Genomic DNA, 25,402 nt, shown 5'->3' with positions numbered 1-25,402 from the left:
CAAGAGCAGCGGCTCAGTGTAAGAGTGGGAACTTGAGGTTTTGGCTCAATGTGCTTCAGTGTGAAGGGGCGGAGGAAGTGAGCGGAGGCGAAGGTGAGGATCTGGTAAGGTCTTTCTTTCTTTGTTATTGCACGGTAGAGCAGTGGGATTGGCAGTCAGGGCAGTAGTGTGCTCCTCTTGCAAGATGTGGGAAGTCAGGGAGACCTCCAGTGTCCCTGATGACTCCACCTGTGAGAAGTGCATCCGGCTGCAGCTGCTTCCAGACTGTGTGAGGGAGCTGGGTGAACTCTGGATCATTCGGGAAACTGAGGAAATGATAGACAGGAGTTACACTTAGGCAACCACATCTAGGGTGCAGGATGTAGGTAGCTGGCTGACCGGCAGCAGAGGGAAAGGCAATAGGCCGTCAGTACAGGGTACCTCTGTGGTCCTTCCCCTCAGTAACAAGTATAGACATGTACAAAATATTGAGGGTCGTAGGTTCAATATAGAGTTTTCCCCTTAACTCAGGTGTCCATGATCAGAGGACAGAGGTTGAAGGTGGGAGGGTAGATCGGAAGGAGAACTTTGTCCACCTTGAGGATGATTAGAATCAGGAACGCCTCAGGGGTTGGTGGACTAGATCCACGCCTAACATGTAAGCAACATTCAGATCAGGACTTGAAATGCCGCGCAATAGGCCGAAGTGCTGGAAACAGGTGATTGGACGGGGTGATTGAATTTGAGGGAAGTGGGTTTGAGTCACTTGGAGTGTGACAGCCGCCATCAAACGGGGTGTGTCCTGGGATAATTTCACTCTTATGTAGGGAGTGCCCAGAATTGGTTTCATTCTGGATTGCGAGCGCAACACCTCTGCGTCTTTCTGCAAACAGCGGTGAAACTCTCCAGGAAACTGAACTCTGAGGTAAATTGTTTATATCGGCAATGTTGTTTAGTACCGGAGGACATGCACTGAAGGTGAGAAGGGCAAGTTTAAGGAGATGTGTGGGGCAAGTTTTGTTTTAGAGTGGTGGGTGCCTGGAACGGGCTTCCGGGGGTGGTGATGGAAGCAGATGCGCTAGTGGCTTTTCAGAGGCTTTTAGATAGACACATGAATATGCAGGGCATGTTTCGTTCCGGATTGGGAGCGCTAAGCAAAACTTCTGCACCGTTCTGTAAACAGTGGCTCACTCTCCAGGCTATTGAACTCCAGGGTAAGGTTGTATTTGCACTAGATTCGAAGACATTAACTGAGTTTTCCCAACGTTTGTCCCAGGTTTGAAACTAACGTGCATCTGCGACCAACCCTGTGGACACTCTCATTGTGCTCGCACGTCCCCTACAGACTTCTCTGCCAATGTCTGCTCCTCTTCTGGGAGCTCCTCTGTGGGTTCTGTGTTTGTCCCCCGTCGTTCTGCACCACCAATGACCAGGATTCCCTTCGATCAGCAAAATTATGATCGGGATGAACTTCGTTCAGTGCCGCCGCTCCCAGTTCCTGAAACCCTGCTGTGATCACCTGTCCCAGTTGTGAGCTCCTCTGTAGATCCCACTGTGTTGACACTGTCAAAGGAAGCTGTTGATTCCTGTCCTGATTTTGGAGAAGTGTTTGAGTATTCCCACAATAACTGTCGCTTGCCCGAGTTCAGAAAGTGACGGCATATCCCCGATAGGCCACCCTCAGTGTGCTGGGATCCGCCCCTCTGCCTGTAGACCCCTGAATCCGTGCCGGGGCCACCCCTGTAGAGTCCTCCCTCTGTGCCGAGATCTCCCCTGTACTGGGTCGCCCACTGTGGACCCTCTCCCAGTGACGGAAGCTCTCTTGCCCGTTCTGTTGCTGTTCCCCGTTGTTCTGCCCGCTGAGCTCGTTTCACTTTTCTCAGTGGAGCCGCCTTCTGCTGGTCTGAGCCCCGAGCTCATTTTATGTCTGGGCAGTGGGTGAATCTCGTTGTCCAGTGCGGGCTCCTGTGCAGTGAAGGGGTTGAGGTTTCATGGAGCCCACCCGGGACACGGTGAGGTGATTGGTCGGGGTGATTGAATTTGAGGGAAGTGGGGTTGAGTCAGTTGGAGTGTGACAGCCTCCATCAAACACGGGGCGTGTCCTGGGATAATTTCACTCTTATTCAGGGGGTGCCCAGAGTTAGTTTCATTCCGATTAAGAGCGCTCAGCAACACCTCTGGACCGCTCTCTAAACAGCCGGGACACACAATCCGCGAAATCGAACTCCTCACGGGTAAGTTGTTAATATTTGTATTCGTTTCGGAGAAATATTGTGAGTGTTCCCAAACTTTGTCCGAGATTTGAAATTGACGGGCTATATGTGACCAACAATGTAGACCCTCTCTCTGTGCTGGCTGCTCTCCTGTGGTACTCTCTGCCCGTTCTGGGGCCTCCCCTGTAGACCCCTCTGGAGCTTCCTTGCCTTTCTGTCTTTGTCTCCCGTTGTCTGCAGCCCGGGGGCCCGAACTCCCTCATGTGCGCGAAATCATGACCCAGTTCAACTTCGCTTCGGGCCGCCGTTCCTGGTTCCGGGCACCGCACTCGGGACACCATTTCCAGTTGCGGGAGCTCCCCGTAGTCTCCTCTGTGGTGACACTGTCCAAGTCCTCCCAAGTAAGCTGTGGTATCTGTGTTAGATTTAGAAGACAGAGCGTAGAGCAGTGCAGCACGGAACAGCAGGTCAGCGGTCCTTTGAGCAAGGTTAACGAAGGAGAATCGGGAGATTAAAAAAAGAGCATTGAAAACACGGAGGCACATCAGCCAATTACAAGACGGTAAAGTACAGCAGACTGCCCATTTTGGAGTGGCCAGTGTCTGAGTGTCAGTGCTGAGGTTTTGGCTTGTGAGGCTTCTGCGAGAGGAGGCAGAGCAGTGGTATGGTCCTTCCGCATGATGAGGGAACATCCAGTGACCCTGGTGCCTAGAGCTGTAGGGAAGTGTAACTGGCTGCAGTTGGAATCTCTTCTGGAGCAGAGGTGACCTGTACAAGAAAGATGGGTTGAACCTGAACTGGAGGGGGACCAATATCCTGGCAGGAAACTTTGCCAGTGCCACTTGACAGGGTACGGATGCTACAAGTTTGACAGAGGTACAGGTAAGACAAGAGATGGAGTTGCCTTTTGATGAGGGGGGACATAATAACAGTGCTGAGAGAGGATATTCTGGTGGGAACATCTGATGAGTCCATATTGTAAGACCTTGGAAACAAGGAGAGCATGGTCACTTTGATGGAACGGTCTTATAAGCCATCAGTAGTCAGCCTGGATTAGAGGAGCAGATGTGTAGGGAGATTGCAGATAATTGTAAGAATAATAGGGGAACATTAGTGGGAGACGTTTACATCCCCAACATTGACTGCGACACTGATAGTGTAAAGGGCTTGGACTGGGTGGAGTTTGTTAAATGTGTCCAAGAAAGTTTCCAAGATCAGTATATAGAGGGCACTACTGGAATGGGCACAATACTGGACCTCTCCTTGGGGAACAAGATAGGACAAGTGACTGATGTGTCAGTTGGGGAGCACTTTGTGTCCAGTGACTATACCTCCTTTCGTTTTAAAATATTTATGACAAAAGATAGGACAGGTCCACGGGTGAGGTCCTAAATTGAGGCAGGGCCAATTATGTGGGCATTAGGAGGGATCTTGCAGAGGTCGATTGGGTGAGACTGTTGGCTGGTAGAAGGACGATGACTAATCAGTCCATGATTCTCTAAATGTTCATAGATCCCATCTCTTAGTTTCCTTTCCAACAGCTTGCCCACCACAGACGTAAGGCTCACTGGTCAAAAATTACCTGGACTAACCCTACTACCTTTTTTGAATAAGGGGACAACATTCGCCACCCTCCAATCCTCTGGTACCATCCCCATGGACAATGAGGACTCAAAGATCCTAGCCAAAGGCTCAGCAATCTCTTCCCTCAGCTTGGGGAATATACTGTCAGGCCCCAGGAACTTATCTGCCCTAATATTTTCTAACAGCTCCAACACATCCTCTCTCTGTTGATACCTACATGCTCCAGAACATTACCCTTACCAACACTGTCCTCAGCGTCATCAAGTCTCCTCTCTTTGGTGAATACTGAAGAGAAGTATTCATTGAAGTATTCAAAAATAATATAATAATCTTGCTTAAAATGTTGATAAGAATGTTTCATCTTTAACTTTATGACTTTGGGAGATCAGTTCATCTTCTACTCACTTAACTATTCACAGTAACTGAAATTTTGACCAGGAGGGCCCAAACTTTTGCATGCCACTGTATGTGTGTGTGTGTGTGTGTGTATATGTTGTCACGAACCAGCAACAAAAGAAACACACTGAGCATGATTTAGTGTTAAAAACTATTTTATTAATCACTACTTATGATAATACGTAAAATAAAAGTAAAAATGTTAGTATGTTAGAATTTAAGAATGTTAAACCTCGAACGTTAACCCCAAAACTAAAATCTTCGTGTGTGTGTGTGACAAAGTCCAAAACTCCCAGTTCCGGAATGGTTCTTAAAGTTCAGTTCCGCAAGCCATAAGGTGAAACATGAGCAAGGGCTTCTTCAACAACCACCGTTGTCTGAAGATAAGATGTAGATGTAGAAAAACATAGAGAGAGTACATACGAAATCCAAATGTTCCACGATGGAACCCAAACGACACTTCAGTGTTTACTCGGTAGTGACTTCCTCACCCCGAAAAGCATCCGAATCGTGGTCGTCCACACAAATACCTGTTTCCTTCTACAGGTCAGCAACAAAGTGAACTCCACCGGATTACTTCCAACTTCCATACATGGATTTCAGTGGCAAACACAGTTATTGTTTCTCATCCATCGATAGAGAAAACAAGCAGGCTGGTGTCTCTCTCCCTTCTCTCTCTCTCTCTTTCTTCTTCTGCCTTCTTCAACAACGTCATTACGTCCTTTATCTTCTATTGACGTAAGCACGCCCCACACACACATACACACACACTCGCTATCTTAAAGGGACTTTCACTGAGTCCATAAAACCTCCCACCTAAAAAAAATTTTCCCCAAGAAAAATTTAACCGCGCATACAGTTAGTAATGTTAATGATTATCATGCTACACAACTACAGACTATCAGATTAGTACAGATACATGTTTCCCATTTAACATCGAGAAAGACAATCAGCAATCACATTATCTTTGCCTTTAATGTGAGTTATCATGAGATCAAACTCTTGCAAAATTAAACTCCAGTTTAACAGTCTTCTGTTCTTGTTTTTGACTCGGCTCAGAAACACCAGTGGGTTATGATCTGTATACACAGTCAATGGTTTCTGAGCGGTGCAAACATATACACCGAAATGTTGCAAGGCTAAAACAAGCGACAGTAATTCTTTCTCTATGGTGGAATAATTCTTTTGATGCTCATTAAATTTCTTTGAAAAGTAAGCTACAGGATGGTCAATATCATCAAGGTCACCCTTCTGCAACAACACAGCTCCTGCAGCTTCATCACTGGCATCTACTGCTAATGAAAATGGCTTTTCAAAGTCAGGTGTTCTGAGCACAGGATGGTAGCATAAAATGGCTTTCAGCTTCTTAAATGCTTCTTGACAAGAATCTGTCCAAACAAACTTTACTCCCTTCTTCAGAAGATTAGTTAGGGGAAGAGCAATATCAGCAAAATTTTTACAAAATTTTCGATAATATCCAACCATTCCCAAAAATCTTCTAACAGTCCTTGTACCTGTGCGAATAGGGAACTCAGATATTGCTTGAACTTTTGCCTGAACAGGAGCTTGCTTGCCTTGACCTACAACATAACCAAGATACGTCACAGTGGCATGGCCAAATTCACTTTTAGCCAAGTTAACTGTAAGGTTAGCCTTGGAAAGTCTTTCAAACAACCTTTCTAACGCAGAAATGTGATCTTCCCAAGTATCATTCCCAGTCATTAAGTCGTCAATGTAGGCATCTGTATGTTTTAACCCATGAATCACTGAATTAATCATTCTTTGAAATGTTGCCGGAGCATTTTTCGTTCCAAATGGCAAAACATTGTATTCATACAATCCAGAAGGAGTTACAAAGGCTGAAATCTCCCTTCCTCTATCTGTTAATGGAACACACCAGTACCCTTTTAATAGGTCAATCTTTGTAAGAAATTTTGCCTTTCCCACTCTGTCTATGCAATCATCCACCCTAGGAATAGGGTAAGCATCTGACTTTGTTACAGCATTCACTTTCCTGTAATCTGTGCAAAATCTAACAGTTCCATCAGGTTTAGGTACAATAACACAGGGCGAACTCCAATTTGAAGTAGAATGTCTAATAATATCATTTTCCAACATGTATTTTATTTCCTGATCAACAAGTTTACTTTTTTCCACATTCATTCGATATGGGTGTTGTTTGATTGGTTTTGCATCCCCAACATCAACATCGTGGGTAATTATCGATGTTTGTTTGGAACATCTGGGAACAGATTTTTAAATTTTAAAATTAATTCTCTCATCTGTTGTTTTTGTGAAACTTGTAAATGGTCCAACTTCGTTTCAAGGTTCTCCAGGATATTTTGGTTTTTTAGGTTCGATGGAACAATATTTGGTCTAAATTGGCCTTCCTCAACATCAACATCAGGCATTCTAGAAATAACCTTTACATCATCCACCAAGGCCACCACTGAATCCCTCTCATAATAAGGTTTTAGCATATTTACATGACAGAGTTGTGTTTTCTTGCGTCTATCTGGTGTTTTGATTATATATGTTAGATCAGTCACTCGAGATTCAATAACATAGGGTCCAGAAAAACGAGCTTGCAAGGGATTATTTTGGCTAGGGAAAAATACCAACACCTTTTGCCCCACTGCGAATGTCCTAGGCCGAGCACGTCTATCAAAATATGTCTTCATTCTTATCTGGCTTGTTTTCAAATTCTCTCTCGCTAGCTGGCAGACTCTCTCCAACCGAGTTTTAAATTTTTGGACATAGTCCAACAGACTCAAGTGAACTTCCTCATTAACCCATTGCTCTCTTAACAACTCCAAAGGTCCTCTCACCCTATGTCCAAACACAAGCTCAAACGGACTAAATCCTATTGACTCCTGGATCGATTCTCTGACGGCAAACAAAAGTAAATGGATACCTTCGTCCCAATCCTTGGTGTTTTCAAAGCAATAAGTCTTCAGCATATTTTTGAGAGTAGAATGAAATCTCTCCAGAGCTCCTTGAGATTCTGGGTGATATGCAGATGATACAATCTGCTTTGCTCCCAGCTCATAGACTATTTGTTGAAAAATTTTTGACATAAAATTACTACCTTGATCAGATTGGATTTCTTTTGGCAAACCAAACAAGGTAAAAAATTTTTCAAGAGCCTTTGACACCGTCTTGGCCTTAATATTTCTAAGGGGTATTGCCTCTGGAAATCTAGAAGTGGCACACATGATAGTTAACAAATACTGATTTCCAGTCTTAGACTTTGGTAATGGACCAACACAGTCCACAATCACCTTCGAAAAGGGTTCACCACAAGCAGGAATTGGTTTCAAAGGAGCCACAGGGGGTTTTTGATTTGGTTTACCTACCATCTGACATGTGTGGCAGGTTCGACAAAACATCACCACATCTTTTCTCAAACCAGGCCAATAGAATTGTTTCAAGATCTTCCCTACAGTTTTATTCACACCAAAATGACCACCCAAAGGCATACTATGGGCCAGGTTTAAAATCTCATCCCTATAAACTTTTGGAACAACAACCTGATGAATAACTTCCCATTCCTCAGTAACAGGAACATGAGGAGGTCTCCATTTCCTCATTAACACTCCATTTTTGACATAGTATCCAATTGGCACTTTTTCAATCTCCTCACATGAGAGAGCTTTTTCTTTCAATTCTGTCAACTCAGGGTCCTTTGTCTGTTCCACCATAAAATCCTTCCTCGACAAAGACAAATCTTTAAATTCAGGCTCACTATAAGGTGTTGATCCTCCAGTGAAGACAGAAAAGTCTCAGATAAGGCATCATAATTTTCTTCCTGTTTAGGACTGTCACAAGGAACCACATCAGACTGCACCGGACTGTCTGTCTTGGCTAATTCTCTAGCTCTAGCTCGAGTCACCGCACATGATGGGTAAACATCTGGATCATCCTCAGACTCATCAATCCTTGGTTTGGTTGTTAACCGTACCACAGGATCACTTTCTCCATCTGCAAGGTCATTTCCCAATAACAAAGAAACTCCTTCCACTGGCAAACTAGGTCTTATCCCTATCTCGACTGGTCCTTCTACGAACTTTGACTTTAAAATCACCCTGTGAAAAGGGACAGACATGGTCTCACCTGTAACGCCTCGCACTAGATTTACTTCACCAGTGTCACTTTCTTCACCAAAATTTAAAACACTGTCCAGCAAGAGAGATTGACTAGCCCCAGTATCTCTAAGAATTTTCACTGGCACCTGGGGTGACTCATCATTCAGTGAAACAAAACCCTCTGATACATACGAACGGAATTCTTTTCTCACCTCCTCCAACTTTTCCGCTTTTACCTCTTGCAAGGACTGATCTTTAACAGCATCTCCTAAACCTTTTTGGTTTTTAATTGCCTGAAAGCAAGCATTGGGCACAGCTTCCTTCCTTTTCTTCAAAAGGGCACAATTAGATATCACATGGCCAGGTTTCTTACAGTAATAACAAGTACGCTCAACAGGTTTCTCCAGCCCTGGCTTCTTTTCATCTTTTCCTTTTTGATTACCTCCCAATTTAATCTCTGGTTTACCTGGATTGTCTTTGTAACTCTTTTGAAAGGTTTTAGGTTGTCCCCATTTGTATTTATGGGTTAAAGCATAATCATCTGCCAACCTAGCAGTTTCTTGTAAAGTTTCCACTGCCTTTTCATTTAAATATGTTGTTAATTCAGCTGGAACACATCTTTTAAAGTCTTCCACCAGTATCAATTCTGTCAATTTATCATAATCCCCATCTACATTTTTAGCCAGGCACCATCGTTCAAAACATATTCTCTTTCCATTGGCAAATTCCATATAAGTCTGATCTGCAGATTTCCTCAAGTCTCTGAATTTTTGTCTATAAGCCTCAGGGACCAATTCATAGGCCTTCAAAATAGCTTGTTTTACCTTGGTATAATCAGCTGCATCCTCAGCAGACAAAGCAGAATAAGCTTTTTGAGCTTTACCTTTAATCACACTCTGTACCATAAGAGCCCATCCTTTCCTTGGCCAGTTTGAACTCACAGCAACCTTTTCAAAATGTTGGAAATACTGATCAACCTGATCTTCTTCAAACGGAGGGACTAATCGAACCTCCCTGCTGGCTGAAAAACCATCATCAGAATCAGATTCCAAACTCCTACGCTTCATTTGTAACTCATGCTGCCTCTGTTTCTCCTTCTCCTCACTATCCAGCTCCATCCTCTTCAATTCCATCTGCTTCATTGCTAGATCAGCCTCTATCTTCATCTGAGTTATCTTTTGTTCAGTCTCTAATCTCTTTTGTTCGGCCTCTAATTTCTTTTGCTCTCGTTCAGCCTTTAATCTCTTTTGTTCTCGTTCGGCCTCTATCTTTAACTGGGTTTGTTCTCGTTCAGCCTCTATCTTTGCCAGCTGCACCTGTGCCTCAGAAATTGCTATTTCACTGCCAGGAAACTGTTTTAACACTTCCTTCTCAAACACCTTCTTTTCCACATAATGGCCAGCTATCAGTCTCTGAATATCTGCCTTTCTCATAGACTGCTTTACTTCTGTAAGGTTTAGCCTTGTAGCAATCTTTATCAAATCATCCTTTTTCGCCACCTCCAATCCCTTTTGGGTTGGTGACTCCAAAATTGCCTTAATATCCATTGCTGCTGGTTTCTACACACACAAGCCAATTAAAAAGAATTTCTCAGACCTCCCTCAAAAATCTTTGGATTGAGTCCCGAACAAATCTCGTCAATCTGGGGTACAATCCCAGACGACACTCGTTAACCTTGGGAACGATCCCGGACGAGCCCCCAATTTTGTCACGAACCAGCAACAAAAGAAACACACTGAGCATGATTCAGTGTTAAAAACTATTTTATTAATCACTACTTATGATAATACGTAAAATAAAAGTAAAAATGTTAGTATGTTAGAATTTAAGAATGTTAAACCTCGAACGTTAACCCCAAAACTAAACTCTTCGTGTGTGTGTGTGACAAAGTCCAAAACTCCCAGTTCCGGAATGGTTCTTAAAGTTCAGTTCCGCAAGCCATAAGGTGAAACATGAGCAAGGACTTCTTCAACAACCACCGTTGTCTGAAGATAAGATGTAGATGTAGAAAAACATAGAGAGAGTACATACGAAATCCAAATGTTCCACGATGGAACCCAAACGACACTTCAGTGTTTACTCGGTAGTGACTTCCTCACCCCGAAAAGCATCCGAACCGTGGTCGTCCACACACAAATACCTGTTTCCTTCTACAGGTCAGCAACAAAGTGAACTCCACCGGATTACTTCCAACTTCCATACATGGATTTCAGTGGCAAACACAGTTATTGTTTCTCATCCATCGATAGAGAAAACAAGCAGGCTGGTGTCTCTCTCCCTTCTCTCTCTCTCTTTCTTCTTCTGCCTTCTTCAACAACGTCATTACGTCCTTTATCTTCTATTGACGTAAGCACGCCCTACACACACACTCTCTATCTTAAAGGGACTTTCACTGAGTCCATAACAATGTGTACATGCATATGTGTGCATGCCTGTGAGTCTTTGAACAGGGGTTATGTTTTATTAAGCAAAATTCTCTCTTGCGCTTGAGATTAAGTCTGTTTCAAAGGTTTTAAGACAGAGAGAAGCCTTCTCCATTTTTTCCCCAGCGTGAGAGCTCAGCAGGGTTCATTACAGAGGGACTGACATGTCTCAGGATGTAGAGAGAGAGAGAAAAGTCCGAGTGAAAAACCTTCCTCTTGCAAAGCACAAGGAAATAATTCACTCAGTTGCCCTTCAGAGAGGGAACCAAATCGAGATGGTCCTCTTAAAATACATAAAAATATATGAACATCAAATATTTCCAGGGATCACATGCAAGATGTATTTTTTAAAGAGTCAGGTTTTAGTTCAACACAGACAGAAAGGAAGAGAAGGCTCTGAAAGCAAACTTGTTACATGACAAAGATGTCCTTTGAAGAAGTTGGTTTCTGAAAGGAATTTTATGTAGAATTAGCATCCCAAGAGTTATTTGGGAAGAATAAATAGACATTCAGTCCCAAGTGAGTCTTTTTATAAACAGGGAAAACCCTAGGCAGGAAGCTTTATTCTCATTAAGTTCAAAGACAAAAAGAGACAAAGAGGCTCAGAGTGGAAAGAAAATGTCTGACTAGGAAAGAGAGAGAAATATCAATGGCATCTTTATCAAGAATTAGAAATCAGCCCACAACATTCTGTTCTGGGGAGAACTTTCACAGGCTTGTTGCTGACACAGTTGAGACGTTGTCAGTAAGCCCTTTATTTGTGAGAGAGTTCATCCCCTTAAATCTTGGTGAGAGGAACTCAAAATGGCACCTGGGTGGGGCATGTTCCTGAGAGAGAGAGATCAGACTGCAGGGTTTTAACAGCGAATTTAGGGATTGAGGGAAGAGTTCTTGTGATTGTGGCAAATGTGAAAATTGGGATTATTTTGAAAGAGGAGATTTCAGGTGTTAAAAAGATCCTGGAAGGTCAAGGTGTGTGTGTGTGTGTGTGTGTGTGTGTGTGTGTGTGTGTGTGTGTGTGTGTGTGTGTGTGTGACCCATCCCCCAGTGAGAGTCAGTGTGTATGTGGGACCTGTCCACAATGAGGGACATAGAACATAGAACATAGAACAGTACAGCACAGAACAGGCCCTTCGGCCCACAATGTTGTGCCGACATAGCTATTCCCTCCTACCTACAGAATGCCCATATCTCTCCATTTTCCTCTCATTCATGTGCCCATCCAAGCCCCTCTTAAACGCCCCAATGAATTTGCCTCCACCACCCTATCAGGCAACACATTCCAGGCATCCACCACTCCCTCAGTAAAAAACGTACCCCTCACATCTGTTCTGAACCTATCCCCTCTCACCTTAAATGCATGCCCTCTGGTATTGGATCGCTCAATAATGGGAAAAAGATATTGCTTGTCCACCCAATCTATGCCCCTCATAACTTTATACACTTCCAACAGATCACCCCTCAGCCTCTGCCGCTCCAGATTAAAGAGCCCAAGTTTGTCCAGCCTGTCCTGATAGCACATGCCCTCTAATCCAGGCAGCATCCTAGTAAGCCTCCTCTGCACACTCTCTAAAGCCTCGACATCCTTCCTGTAGTGAGGTGACCAGAATTGCACGCAATATTCTAAATGTGGCATAACCAAAGTTCTATAGAGATGCATCATAATTTCTTGACTCCTATACTCAATACCTTGATTAATGAAAGCAAGCATTCCATAAGCCTTCTTGACCACCCTGTCAACCTGTGTAGCCACTTTCAATGAGTCATGGACTAGCACCCCAAGGTCTCTCTGCTCTTCAACACTGTTAAGGGCCTTGCCCTTCAGAGTGTACTGCCTTTTGACATTAGTCCCACCAAGGTGCAACACCTCATAGTTATCCGGGTTAAACTCCATCTGCCATTTCTCTGCCCACATCTGCAGCTGATCTATATCACACTGTATCCTTTGCCAGTCTTCTACACTGTTCACAACTCCACCAATCTTGGTATTGTCTGCAAACTTACTAACCCACCCATCAACATACTCATCCAGGTCATTCATGTACATCACAAACAGCAGAGGTCCCAGTACAGATCCCTGCAGAACACCACTGCTCACAGGCCTCCAGCCCGAATAAGTCCCTTCAACCACCACCCTGTCTACTATGGGCAAACCAGTTCTGGATCCACACAGTGTGTGTGTGTGACCCCTCCCCCAGTGAGGGTCTGTGTGTGTGTGTGTGTGTGTGTGTGTGTGTGTGTGTGTGTGTGTGTGTGTGGGACCTGTCCCCCAGTGAGGGTCAATGTGTGTGTGGGACCTGTTTCCCAGTGAGGGTCAATGTGTGTGTGGGAACCGTCGCCCAGTGAGAGTCTGTGTGTGTGTGTGTGTGTGTGTGTGTGTGTGTGGAGGGTGGGCCCTCCCCCACAGCCCCCTTTTACTGGAACTTTTTCTCCAGTGTAGCCTGTCACTTTTAACTTCACAGGGTAAATCTTACTCTTTACTGTGAGAGTCTTATAATCATCCATGGATAACAGATTCACCTGAGCTCTGGTGTCAAGCTTGAATGGAATTACTGTCTCATTCACAGTTACTGGAACAATCCATTCTGCTTTACCAGCAGCCACAGTCTGTACAGAATCCACAAAGAATTCCTCCATTTCCTCATCAACTGTGTGCACCTTTCTCTTGTTAGCCCCAGCTTTGCAGCACCTTGCAAAGTGATTCTTCTTCCCACAGCTATTGCAGGACTTCCCATAAGTAGGACACATCTTTGGAATGTGTCTACCTCCACATCTGCTGCATTTGCTGTTTGAGCCTACCTCTTTGCTTTGCTGTTGCTTTCAGAAATGCCTTGTGTGCTGCTTCTCTGTTTTCACAACATGCACTGTTGTGTCTGCCCTGTGCAGCTCCTTAGCTTGTGCTCGTGTGGTTTCTGCTGACCTACACATATTCACTGCCTTTTCCAGGGTCAAATCTTTTTCACGCAACAGTCTTTCTCTGAGTCCATTATCTGGAATTCCACAAACTAATCTGTCTTTAACTAGTGAGTTTCTCAAATCTCCAAATTCACAAGACTTAGTCAGTGTGTGAAGCTCAGCTAAGTATTGGTCAAAGCTAACACCCTGTTTCTGGTCACAGGAAAGAAATTTATTGGTATTGGTATTGGTTTATTATTGTCACTTGTACTGAGATACAGTGAAAAGCTTGTCTTACAAACCAATCATACAGGTCAATCCATTACACAGTGCAGTTACATTGAGTTAGTACAGAGTGCGTTGACGTAGTACAGGTAAAAACAATAACAGTACAGAGTAAAGCATCACAGCTACAGGGAAAGTGCAGTGCAATAAGGTGCAAGGTCACAACAAGGTAGATTGTGAGGTCGTAGTCCATCTCATCGTATAGGGGAACGGTTCAATTGTCTTATCACAGTGTCCTTAAGTCTGGTGGTACGTGCCCTCAGGCTCCTGTATCTTCTACCCGATGGAAGAGGAGAGAAGAGAGAATGTCCTAGGTGGGTGGGGTCTTTGATTATGCTGGGTGCTGCACCAAGACAACGAGAGGTAAAGACAGTGTGTGTGACAAATGTGATGTTTTTACTTGGGATAAAATACTCCTCAAATTTTTTCATCAAAGTGCCCAACTCAGAAGCTGTCTCATCAATTTGAAAGTGGTTATAGATGTCCAAAGCATCTTCGCCAGTCACGTGCAGAAAAATAGACGTTTCAATTTTTCATCGTTCGCTCCCGCTCCATGAGCATCTAAATATATGTTGAATTGTTCTTTGAAGCATTTCCAATTATCAATTAGATTGCCAGTAAACTGCATAGTCGTGGGAGGACTTAGCTTATCCATAATGGGAACTTTCGGTCTCTCACCTGAATCTCTCTCGGCAAATCCGGTGACGGCTGAGCTTCAGGAACAATGTGCTCCCTCGCCACGCCGGCCGGCTTTTTCTCCGTCTTATTACAGCTTTTCTTTCGTACTCACTGTCTCTTCCTCAATTATTCATCTACTCTCCCTGTTCAGACCTCACTCCGACTTCTGACACCATGTTATGTTTGTTCTTCATCAAGAGGCAAACCACGTGGGTTTAACATCTGAACATTTTATTAACCAATACCAGGCTGCCTTGCTTTCCCTCTATTTTTACAGCCACTCCTTGTTCCCCCATGTGACCCCTTACATTGCCTACTGGGAACTGTAGTTCTTTATTATAACTGCACAATAACACATAATAACACATGGAACTTCATCAGTCAGGGCATTGAATATGGAAGCTGGGAGGTTATGTTGCGATTGGACAAGACTTTGGTGAGGCTGTACTTGGACTGCTGTATTCAGTTTTGGTCACCCTGTTATAGGAAAGATGTGATTGAACTGGAAACAGTGCAAAAAAGGTTTACGAGGAGGTTGCCAGCACTCAGGACTGAGTTATAGGGAGAGTTGAACAGGCCTCGACTTTATTTCTTGGAGTGTAGGAGACTGAGGGGTGATCTCATAGATACAGTGGCATGCAAAAGTTTGGGCACCCTGGTCAAAATTTCTGTTACTGTGAGTAGCTAAACGACTAAAAGATGACCTGATTTCCAAAAGGCATAAAGTTAAAGATGACACATTTCTTTAATATTTTAAGCAAGATTACTTTTTTATTTCCATCTTTTACAGTTTCAAAATAACAAAAAAGGAAAAGGGCCCGAAGCAAAAGTTTGGGTACCCTACATGGTCACACTTAGTCACACCCCCTTTGGCAAGTATCACAGCTTGTAAATGCTTTCTGTAGCCAGCTAAGAGTCTTTCTATTCTTGTTTGGGGGATTTTCACCCATTCTTCCTTGCAAAAGGCTTCTAGTTCTGTGAGATTCTTGGGCCGTCTTGCATGCACTGCTCGTTTGAGGTCTATCCACAGATTTTTGATGATGTTTAGGTCAGGAGACTGTGAGGGCCATGGCAAAACCTTCAGCCTGTGCCTCTTGAGGTAGTCCATTGTGGATTTTGAGGTGTGTTCAGGATCGTTATCCTGTTGTAGAAGCCATCCTCTTTTCATCTTCAGCTTTTTTTTTACAGACGGTGTGATGTTTGCTTCCAGAATTTACTGGTATTTAATTGAATTCATTCTTCCCTCTACCAGTGAAATATTCCCCGTTCCACTGGCTGCAACACAAGCCCAAAGCACGATCGATCCACCCCCGTGCTTAATAGTTGGAGAGGTGTTCTTTTCATGAAGTTCTGCACCCTTTTTTCTCCAAACTGTCCTGCGTCCTCACCACAAAATTCAGCATCAGAAGTTTGCAAACATCTAAAGAAGCCTGATGCATTTTGGAAACAAGTCTTGTGGACTGATGAAGTGATGGACTGATGGACTGATAAACTTTTTGGCCGCAATGAGCAAAGTTATGTTTGGAGATTTCCAATGAAAAGAACACCTCTCCAACTGTTAAGCACAGGAGTGGATCGATCGTGCTTTGGGCTTGTGTTGCAGCCAGTGGCACGGGGAACATTTCACTGGTAGAGGGAAGAATGAATTCAATTAAATACCAGCAAATTCTGGAAGTAAACATCACACCATCTGTAAAAAAAGCTGAAGATGAAAAGAGGATGGCTTCTACAACAGGATAATGATCCTAATCACACCTCAAAATCCACAATGGACTACCTCAAGAGACACAAGCTGAAGGTTTTGCCATGGCCCTCACATTCCCCTGACCTAAAAATCATCGGAAATCTGTGGATAGACCTCAAACGATTAGTACTTGCAAGACGGCCCAAGAATCTCACAGAACTAGAAGCCTTTTGCAAGGAAGAATGGGTGAAAATCCCCCAAACAAGAATAGAAAGACTCTTAGCTGGCTACAGAAAGCATTTACATGCTGTGATACTTGCCAAAGGGGGTGTGACTAAGTACCGACCATGTAGGGTGCCCAAACTTTTGCTTCGGGCCCTTTTCCTTCTTTGTTATTTTGAAACTGTAAAAGATGGAAATAAAAAAGTAATCTTGTTTAAAATATTAAAGAAATGTGTCATCTTTAACTTTATGCATTTTGGAAATCAGGTCATCTTTTAGTCGTTTAGCTATTCACAGTAACAGAAATTTGGATCAGGGGTGCCCAAACCTTTGCATGTCACTGTATCTACAAAATCATGAAGGCCACAGATAGGACGAGTGGTCTTTTTACCAGGGTTGGGGAATTGAAAACTTAGAGGACATAGTTTTAAGGTTAGAGGCGACAGGTTTAATAAGAACCTGAGGGGCAACTTTTTTACCCAGCGGGTGGTCGATACATGGAACCAGCTGCCAGAGGAAGTGGGTGAGGCAGGTATGTTAGATTTAAGAAGTATGTGGACAGGTGCATGGATGATGAGAGTTCAGAGGGATATGGGCCAAGTGCTGGCATCTTGGTCGGTACAGACAGAAATGGGCCAAAGGGCCTTTTTCCATGCTGTACACCTCTATGACTGGAGGGAATGCATTTCAGGTGAGAGGGGAGTAACTTCAAAGGAGATGTGAGGGGTAAGTTTTTTACAGAGAGCGGTGGGTGCCTGGAATGTGCTGCCAGTAGTGGGGGTGGAGGCAGATACGATAGAGGTGTTCAAGAGACTCTTAGGCACACGAGTGTGCAGAGAATGGAGGGATGTGGACATTGTGTAGGCAGAAGGGATTAGTTTAGTTAGTTGTTTAATTACTAGTTTAATTAGTTTGGCACAACATGGTGGGCCAAAGGGCCTGTTCCTGTGCTGTACTCTTCTGTGTTCTAAATAGACTTCAAGCCAGAGGGGAAACAAAGCAAGGGAATACACAATAAATGGCGGGATGTCAAATGTAGGGGGACAGGATGATCTTGGAGTACATGTCCACTGAACCCTGAAGGTAACGGGAGAGGTGGATGAGGTGGTCGAGAAGGCATACGGAATACTTGCCTTCCTCGACCAAGGCACAGAACGGTAGTGCAGACAGGTCATGCTGGGGCAGTACAAAACATCTGTAAGGTCACAGCAAAACCACTGTGCACACTTCCGGTCGCCACACCAAAGAAAGATGTGACGGCACAGAGAAGGTGCTGAGGAGACTCACAAACATGTTGTCAGGCTGGCGAAAGCTATAAAAAGAGGCTGTCTGAGTTGTGATTGTTTTCTTTGAAAGGAAGGTGACAGAAATAAACGAAAGGGACTGCTTTACCTGAGCAGACAGTTCAGTAACTGGGAAATATAGTTTTAATTCATTGCTAGGAGGATTAATAGGGAGCGGAAAGATGTTGTTTTATTCAGAAATAATGGCACGGTGTGGGTCTGGAACTCAGCACCTGAGAGGGTGACAGAGGCAGAAAGTGACTGCGTTGAAGCAGGACCTGGATGACCCCTTGAAGACCGTGACCTGTAGGGCTACGGACTGAGGTCTGCGAAGTGGGAGAAGCAAAAGGTCTATTTTTGGGCAGGATCAAGGTTGAAGTCAAGTTTATTGTTCGATACACGTCCACGTGCGCACAGGTGCAATGGAAAACTTACTTGCAGCAGCATCACAGGCACATCACAGCAGATAAGCAGCATTCACAAGAAAACCTAAATTACACATAAATTATACACAAGTTTTACAAGACAGAATACAATTAGAACAAAAACAAAAGTCCATTGTAGTGCAAAGTGGTCATAGTGTTGCTATACCTAGGTATTGACTAGGGTTGTGCCTGTTAGTTCAAGAACCGAATGGGTGAAGGGAGTAACCGTTCCTGAACCTGGTGGTGTGGGGACTTCAGGCTTCTGTACTTCCTGCCCAATGGGAGCTGTGAGAAGATGGCACGGCCTGGATGGTGGGGATCTTTGATGATGGATGTTGCCTTCTTCAGGCAGCGCCTTCTGTAGATACTGCTGATGGTGGGGAGGGATGTCCCCATGATGTACTGGGCTGAATCCACTACTCAGAGACAATGAGCAGTATGACTTCTTCTGACTATAAATTTCTCTGATTCAATGATTTAGCCAGCAATGTAACGGAGACTAAAAGTTGAAATTTAAGTTAAATTGTAATTGCAAAATATAAAATTTTGGAAAGAGATCAGAACCTCATAAATTGCCCAGCGTACCACAGTTCACTCACTGCACCTACATTCAACAAATTTCCTTCAAACTTGCTCTTGGCACCACCTCCCCCACTCCATCCCGTACCGCACCAAGTCCGAGACCCCAATCTGCCACTCCTGACCCTGACGATGCCTCCGTCATCTGTGGTTTCCCCCAGTACACCATTGAGATGACCAGCACCCCGTCCATCTCCATTCCTTCCACTTCCTCCAAACTACAGGACTCTGATGCCCCCTCCCAAAAGCCCAGCAACACTAACCAGAGGCCACAAACCCCTGAACCCTACCTCATAGTTCTGATACTGCCAGGTCCTCAATGAAGGGACACATTCAGGGTATTGAGGGTCACAGAACATGGACACGTAGATGAGGCTAAGGTGCAGACTAACCTCGATCTCACCAAACGCACCATCAAACCCAAGCAGCTGAATGACTTCCTCCCAATATTCCAAAACCATCACCGATGTGCTAATAATCTAGCAGAATGCCAGCAACAGCTTCATGTTTAAAAGAAGCCAAAGGTGCCAGTGAGCCATGGGAACTTCTGTTTCACATCTCTCATTAGCCGCTGCACACAATCCAACCTACAGAATGAGCTGTTGGGGTAATTCTGTGGGATCCCCAGTCACCAGGTCATCCCACCGCACTTCCAATGGATATCAGGACAATGTGGATTACTCCTGTCTGTGAGTCACTCTGTCATTTTGGGGGGAGGGATGCCACACGATTGACCCCCTTAACTTGAGGTGCTCAAACATCCTGTGTTCACTACAACTATTTGCCTTGCAGGACAAGAGGTGGGTCACCATGGCCAGTCAGGAATGTAAAACAGTTGCTCCCATAAAGGAGGCCTTGAGGAGCGTCACCAAAGCATCTGATGTCAGGGAGGACAGTGCTTTGCTCTTGCAGCCATACAGTAACTGGGAACAGTTCCTGATGCCTGGCCCACTCTCTGTCGCCATTTTAGGGGAAATTATATTCCTTTCCGCAGGAGAAGACTTTGCAATTGACAAGAATGCACCCAAGGAAGGATTTAAGCACATGAAATATCCCAAATCATTCCGTGCCTCTTTAGTGCAAGTGAGCAACAAGGGCTGGGAGGCTTTTCAGGAAGCCCACAAGAACATGGATCAAATCCGGCTTCTCGCTGTGACAGTCCCGACTGATATGAGGGATGTTGTGAAGTTCCTCATGCAGAAGGACCCAAAGATCACTGAAGATTTCCTCCCGATCCCTCTGAACAGCATCAAAACCACTGCAGATAAATGCTTGAAGCTGTCCACAGCTGTGGAGCAGAAGTTCACTGGGGTCATCCATCTGATCAATGAACTTCTGGAGGCCTGTACAAGCTCGAAAGGAGTGTATGAGGAACAATTACATGAAATAAAAATCAAAAAGGAACTCACTGAAATGAAGGAGAAAGCAGCAAGAGAGACAAAAGCCATGATGGAAGAGCATCACAAAGAACTGGAAGCCCAAATGAAGCAAGCAAAGGAAGATTACAAAACCAGCATGGATTCTATACCAGCTGGCTGGGAAGCTGTGAGAATGTCTATGGCAGAAACATTCGTTAATGGTATCAGTTCCTTCATCAGTGGAGGAATTATCAAGGCTATGTTTTCTGGAAAAAGCAGTAATAAATGTGATAATTCTAGGTCAAAAACTAATCCAAACTATACTGGAGGAACTGAGAATAATATCATCTATAAAGCAGAAGCTCTACAATCCTTTATACAAATGCTTCATCCCTTCCAGATCAAGGGCAAGAAGATTGACTTGAAGAAACTGAACAGTGAAGATGGAACAAAAGCCTTAAGCTTGTGTGAACAGAACTTGAAGAAATTGCTACAGGAAGCAGCAAATGGAGCAGATTGCAAGGAGAAGGATGCTGCCCTGCAGATCTGTGAAACAGGAATCGGAATATGCAAGGAGCTGGAAATCATGCGGAAGGCTAAACAAGATGATAAGGTGGAAATGGCCAACCTAGCTGTGAAGATCAAACAGGTGATGCAGGATTCAATTAAATTCACCTCCCGCTGCAAGGCAAAGGCAGGGACCATGGGTGTAACTGCCACCCCACCACACATGGCCAGAGCTGAGCCAGAACAAAATCTCAGTGGTCTAGAGACAGCCAGTCTCAATGCCAAGATCAAAGTGGAACAAACTTCAGCACAGCTTCGAGCTTCACAGGAGATGTATGAGAAAAGCTTTGAGAATATAAAGAAGAATAATGAAGAGCTCCAACAGATCCTGGAAACTCTGAAGAGCTGTAGTATTAAGGAAATAGACTTTGATAAAACTGTGCAGATGCTCCTGAAGGGATTGGATGCATTGGGCCGTGTGAAAGAACAATGGGGGAAGATGGTTCTCTTCTTCTCCATGATGTCAAACCTGATTGAAAGCTCCCTGAACCCATCACTCCACAAATTCATACAGTACAGTGAAAAGATTTCTGGCTATTCACCGAGCCAGCTGACACAGGACCTGCTGTACGTGCAGATCTCTCAAGCCACCAATATTGCAAGCCTTGTCCACATGATTGCTGAGACTTATGTGCAGGTCTCCACCCAACATCTGATGGACCGAGTCAACAGCTTGGGGAGACTACTGGGCCTCGACCCAAATCGGGACAGACTTAAATTTGAAGAGGAGCACGAGAAGTTTGGATCAGACTGCGATGAAGCATCAAAAGCCATTGAAGATCTTGTAAAGAGGAACAAGGAGCAGTATGAAGCACGTGTGCAGGCGAGAATCGACAGAATCAATAACAGTGTGAAGGCCGTGCTGTCTCCTGCCACGCCAGAAGAAATGAAAGACATTGAAGATGCCGTGCAAGAAGGCACACACGCGGCAGTTGAGGAAATATCAGAGGAAGTCGTGAATGATTTTGTGTAATGATTCCCTCCCTCACACACCCCACCATTCCAGCGTTTCCCAAAGATCATTGCAATTTATTGATTCTGTCTTGATTGGCGTTTAGTAAGGAGGGATGACTCTTCTCTGGTAAAGGGAGCAGCAGGTTACATGGGGAACAACATCTTCCATCAGTTCAGGATGAGAGGTCACTTGTTCATCCATCCAAATGATCATCAGATCCTCGCTCCACCATGCCATGGGTTTGTCCAATAACTCTGAGGTTTCCACCTCCATTACTTTGTCCCCCTGTCCATCTCATGTCCTCATCACTGGGAATAATGTCCATCTCTAAATTTGTCTGAAGCTGCCTTCTTCACCTGCAGCAGTCTGTGTGGGAGCTTTATAATGATCAGTCCTGAAGTGCATTTCTCCCTGAGATTGTGTCCATAAACCAGTGCATGGAATATTTACCCAAGCTGTACCTCTTGTTATGCCCTGCTGGTCACTTGATAAGTAGAAAACAGAATGTTCCTTTTCTTCCCAGTCTCCCAAATATGGACATCCAAACTATGCCCTAGTATGGCCACTCTTGGCTTGTCCCTCTAAGTAGCCTCTGATATTACACTGCCCTCAAAAGTTGAAGACATTCACCCAGTGACAAAGTGCCTTCCTTCGCCATCTCCCAGCACTGAGATTGTGGAGGGAGTGAGCTGTAGAGATGGTCTCAGGAAAGTCAGAGGCAGGATTGCGAGGGGAAATGGTGCTGTGGCTGATGGGCAGATGGGATTGGGAAGATAATTGGGAGAGGCTGGTGGCTGAAGACACAGGCAGCAGTTCGGGGAGGAGGGCGGTGCATTTAGTAATGAGGTAAAGTTGAACAGACACCTACCTGGAGGCAAATGGATGCCTCGGCTTCAGCTTGAGTGGGACCCTTCACCTGACACGGAAATGTAGTGCGCACCTCCACCAAGTCCTGCTTCTTTATCTTCCTTCATGTGACGGCCGGACAGAATTTTGTTCATGTCATTAGAGGACCCCTGTCCACTGCTTGACATCCCCAGCAGCTTCTGTGCACTGGCTTATCGTGTCTACTGACACACCAGCTTATCAGGTTCAGGCATGAACAGACACAGAACATACAACAGGCCAGCACAGGACAGGCCATTCGGCCCACCATGTTGTGCCGATCTTGATGGCAATTTATACTAAATGTCCTCCTCCTGTGTATCATCCACATCCCTCCACTCCCTTCATATTCATGTGTCTGTGTAAAAGCCTCTTAAACTCCACCAGACTGCCTGCTTCCACTGTTACCCCTGGTCACCCACTCCAGTCACCCACCACTCTCTGCGTAAAAAAACTTGCCCCTCACATCACCTTTAAAATTCCCCCTCTGACCTTAAAAGCATTTCCTCTGGTGTCTGACGTTTCCACCCTGGGGAAAAGATAAGATAAGAAGACAAGATCTCTTTATCAGTCACATGTACATCGAAACACACAGTGAAATGCATCTTCTGCGTAGAGTGTTCTGGGGGCAGCCCGCAAGTGTTGTCATGCTTCTGGCGCCAACATAGCATGCCCACAACATCCTAGCCTGTACGACTTTGGAATGTGGGAGGAAACCGGAGCGCCCAGAGGAAACCCACGCAGTCAAGGGCAGAACACACAAACTCCTTACAGACAGCGACCAGAATTGAACCTGGATTGCTGGCGCTATAAAGAATTATGCTAACCCATGCCTGCCTTCTGACTGTCTACCCTATCTGTGCCTCCCATAATTTAGAAACCCTCTATCAGGCCTCCCCTCAGCCTCCGATGCCCCCAGGGGAACAACCCAAGTCTCTACAAACTTTTCTTGTAGTTCATACCCTGTAACGAAGGCAGCATCCTGGTGAACCTCTTCTGCACCCTCTCCACAGTCCCACATCCCTCCTATAATGGGGCGACCATCATTGGTCGAGTGCGGTCGGACTAAAGTTTTCTACAGCTGCAGCACAACTTCCTTACTCCCTGTACTCAGCACCCCTCCCAATGAAGGCAAGCGTGCCGTACACCTTCTTCACCACCTTATCCATTCGTGTAGCCACTTTCAGTGAACTATGGACCTGGACCCCAAGATCCCTCTGTCCTTCAGTGATATTAAGGGGCCAACCATTACCTGTATACTCCCTCCTCCCATTTGACCTCCCCAATGTGCAAAACCTCACACTTGACCGGATTAAACTCCATCTGCCACTTCTCTGCCCATATCTGTAACTATTCTATATCCTGCTGTGTTCTTTGACAGTCCTTTACACTGCCCCCAACTCCACTGATCTTAGTGTCATCCTCAAACTTCCTAATCCACCCATCTACATTTTCATCCAGGTCATTGATATACGTGACAAACTACAGAGGTCCCAGCACCGATCCCTGTGGAACACCACTGGTCACGGACCTCCAGCCAGAATAACTGCCTCCACCCCTACTCTCTGTCTTCTCTGGGCAAGCCAGTTCCATATCCAAACTTGCAATTCCCCCTGGATCCCATGTATCTCTATCTTCTGAATCAACCTGCCATGAGGGACCTTATCAAATGCCTTACTAAAGTCCATGCAGATAATGTCCACTGCCTTACCCTCACCTTTGTCACCTCTTCAAAAAAATTCAAGTTTGTAAGGCATGACCCGCCTGGCACAAAGCCATGCTGACTGTCCCTAAACAGGCCATGCCTTTCCAAATGTGCATCAATCCTATCCCTAAGTTCATGTCTGTGAAGAGTTTGCACATTCTCCCCATGTTTGCATGGGTTTTCTCCAGGACTTCTGGTTTCCTCCCATACTCCAAAGACATACAGGTTAGGAAGTTGTGGGCATGCTATGTTGGCGCCGGAAGCGTGGCGACACTTGTGGGCTGCCCCCAGAACACTCTATACAAAAGATGCATTTCACTGTGTTTTTTGATGTACATGTGATGAATAAAGAAATATTAAAAATATTATTTTATCTTTAAACCTCCCTGGTCTCCCTCAAACAGATTTTGGTGTTTTGATCTAACTTTGTTATCTGATAAGGACTTTTTAAAATTTTTGGAGAAACAAATTGTTTTTTTTAAAGAGAATATGCTGGAGGAGACTCCTGTTTTATCATATGGGATGCTTTTAAGGCCTTTATTAGAGGACAAATCATCTCTTATATGGCAAGTGTTAAGGAAAAAGCTAACAGAGAGAGAATTGATTTAGCTAATCAGTTGAAACTACTGGACCAAAACTATACCTAGGATCCAGATCCTGCTTTATACAAAAGACGTGTTGAAATTAAAACTAAATATGATCTCCTTTTAACATATCCCATTGAAAGTCAACTTTTAAAAGATAAAAGTCAATTTGAGATTCATGGAGACAAAACAGGTAAATTACTGGCTAACCAATTAAAAACCTTTATTGCTAGATGGCAAATTAAAGAAATTTGCAAAGCTAATGGTGAGAGGACAGTTGATCATTTAGAAATAAATGATACCTTTAGAGAATTTTATTCTAAACTTTGTAGTTCTGATTCTCCTAAAGACGATACCGTAATGAATAATTTTTTCAACCAATTAAACATTCCTACACTCTCTGCTGATAACCAGAAACAGCTGGACCAATCTGTTTCTTATGAGGAAATCGCCGAGGTTGTATGCTCATTGCACTCTGGAAAGAGTCCGGGTCCTGATGGATTTCCTGGAGAATTTTATAAGGCCTTTTCCTCATTGCTTATACCTCATTTATGTTCTGTTTTTTCAGACTCTTTTAAATTGGGTAGGTTACCACAATCTTTTTAAGAAGCTTCTAT

The 25,402-nt window shown here is 44.4% G+C and overlaps 2 protein-coding genes across 3 annotated transcripts in view; both read left to right on the top strand.

The window, feature by feature from the left end:
- LOC127568668 (uncharacterized) lies at positions 1 to 25,048 on the top strand. Its single transcript, XM_052012677.1, has 2 exons — positions 1 to 104; positions 19,524 to 25,048. Exon 2 carries the CDS (start codon positions 19,542 to 19,544, stop codon positions 21,627 to 21,629), a length of 2,088 nt encoding a protein of 695 aa, XP_051868637.1. The 5' UTR covers positions 1 to 104; positions 19,524 to 19,541; the 3' UTR covers positions 21,630 to 25,048.
- Positions 706 to 25,402, top strand: part of LOC127568691 (uncharacterized) — a 38,030-nt gene continuing 13,333 nt past the window's right edge. Inside the window, exons 1-2 of one of the 2 annotated variants that reach the window (XM_052012732.1) lie at positions 706 to 904; positions 1,256 to 2,213. The gene's annotated coding sequence lies outside the window, so the exon portion shown is untranslated. The remainder of the gene's footprint in view (positions 905 to 1,255; positions 2,214 to 25,402) is intronic. The other variant, XM_052012731.1, reaches the window with a different exon arrangement.

The sequence above is a fragment of the Pristis pectinata genome, chromosome 3 (assembly GCF_009764475.1).
Source record: "Pristis pectinata isolate sPriPec2 chromosome 3, sPriPec2.1.pri, whole genome shotgun sequence".
Classification (NCBI taxonomy): Eukaryota; Metazoa; Chordata; class Chondrichthyes; order Rhinopristiformes; family Pristidae; genus Pristis; species Pristis pectinata.
The sequence above is the reverse complement of the archived record's forward strand: the minus strand, read 5'-3'. Positions and strand labels throughout refer to the sequence as shown.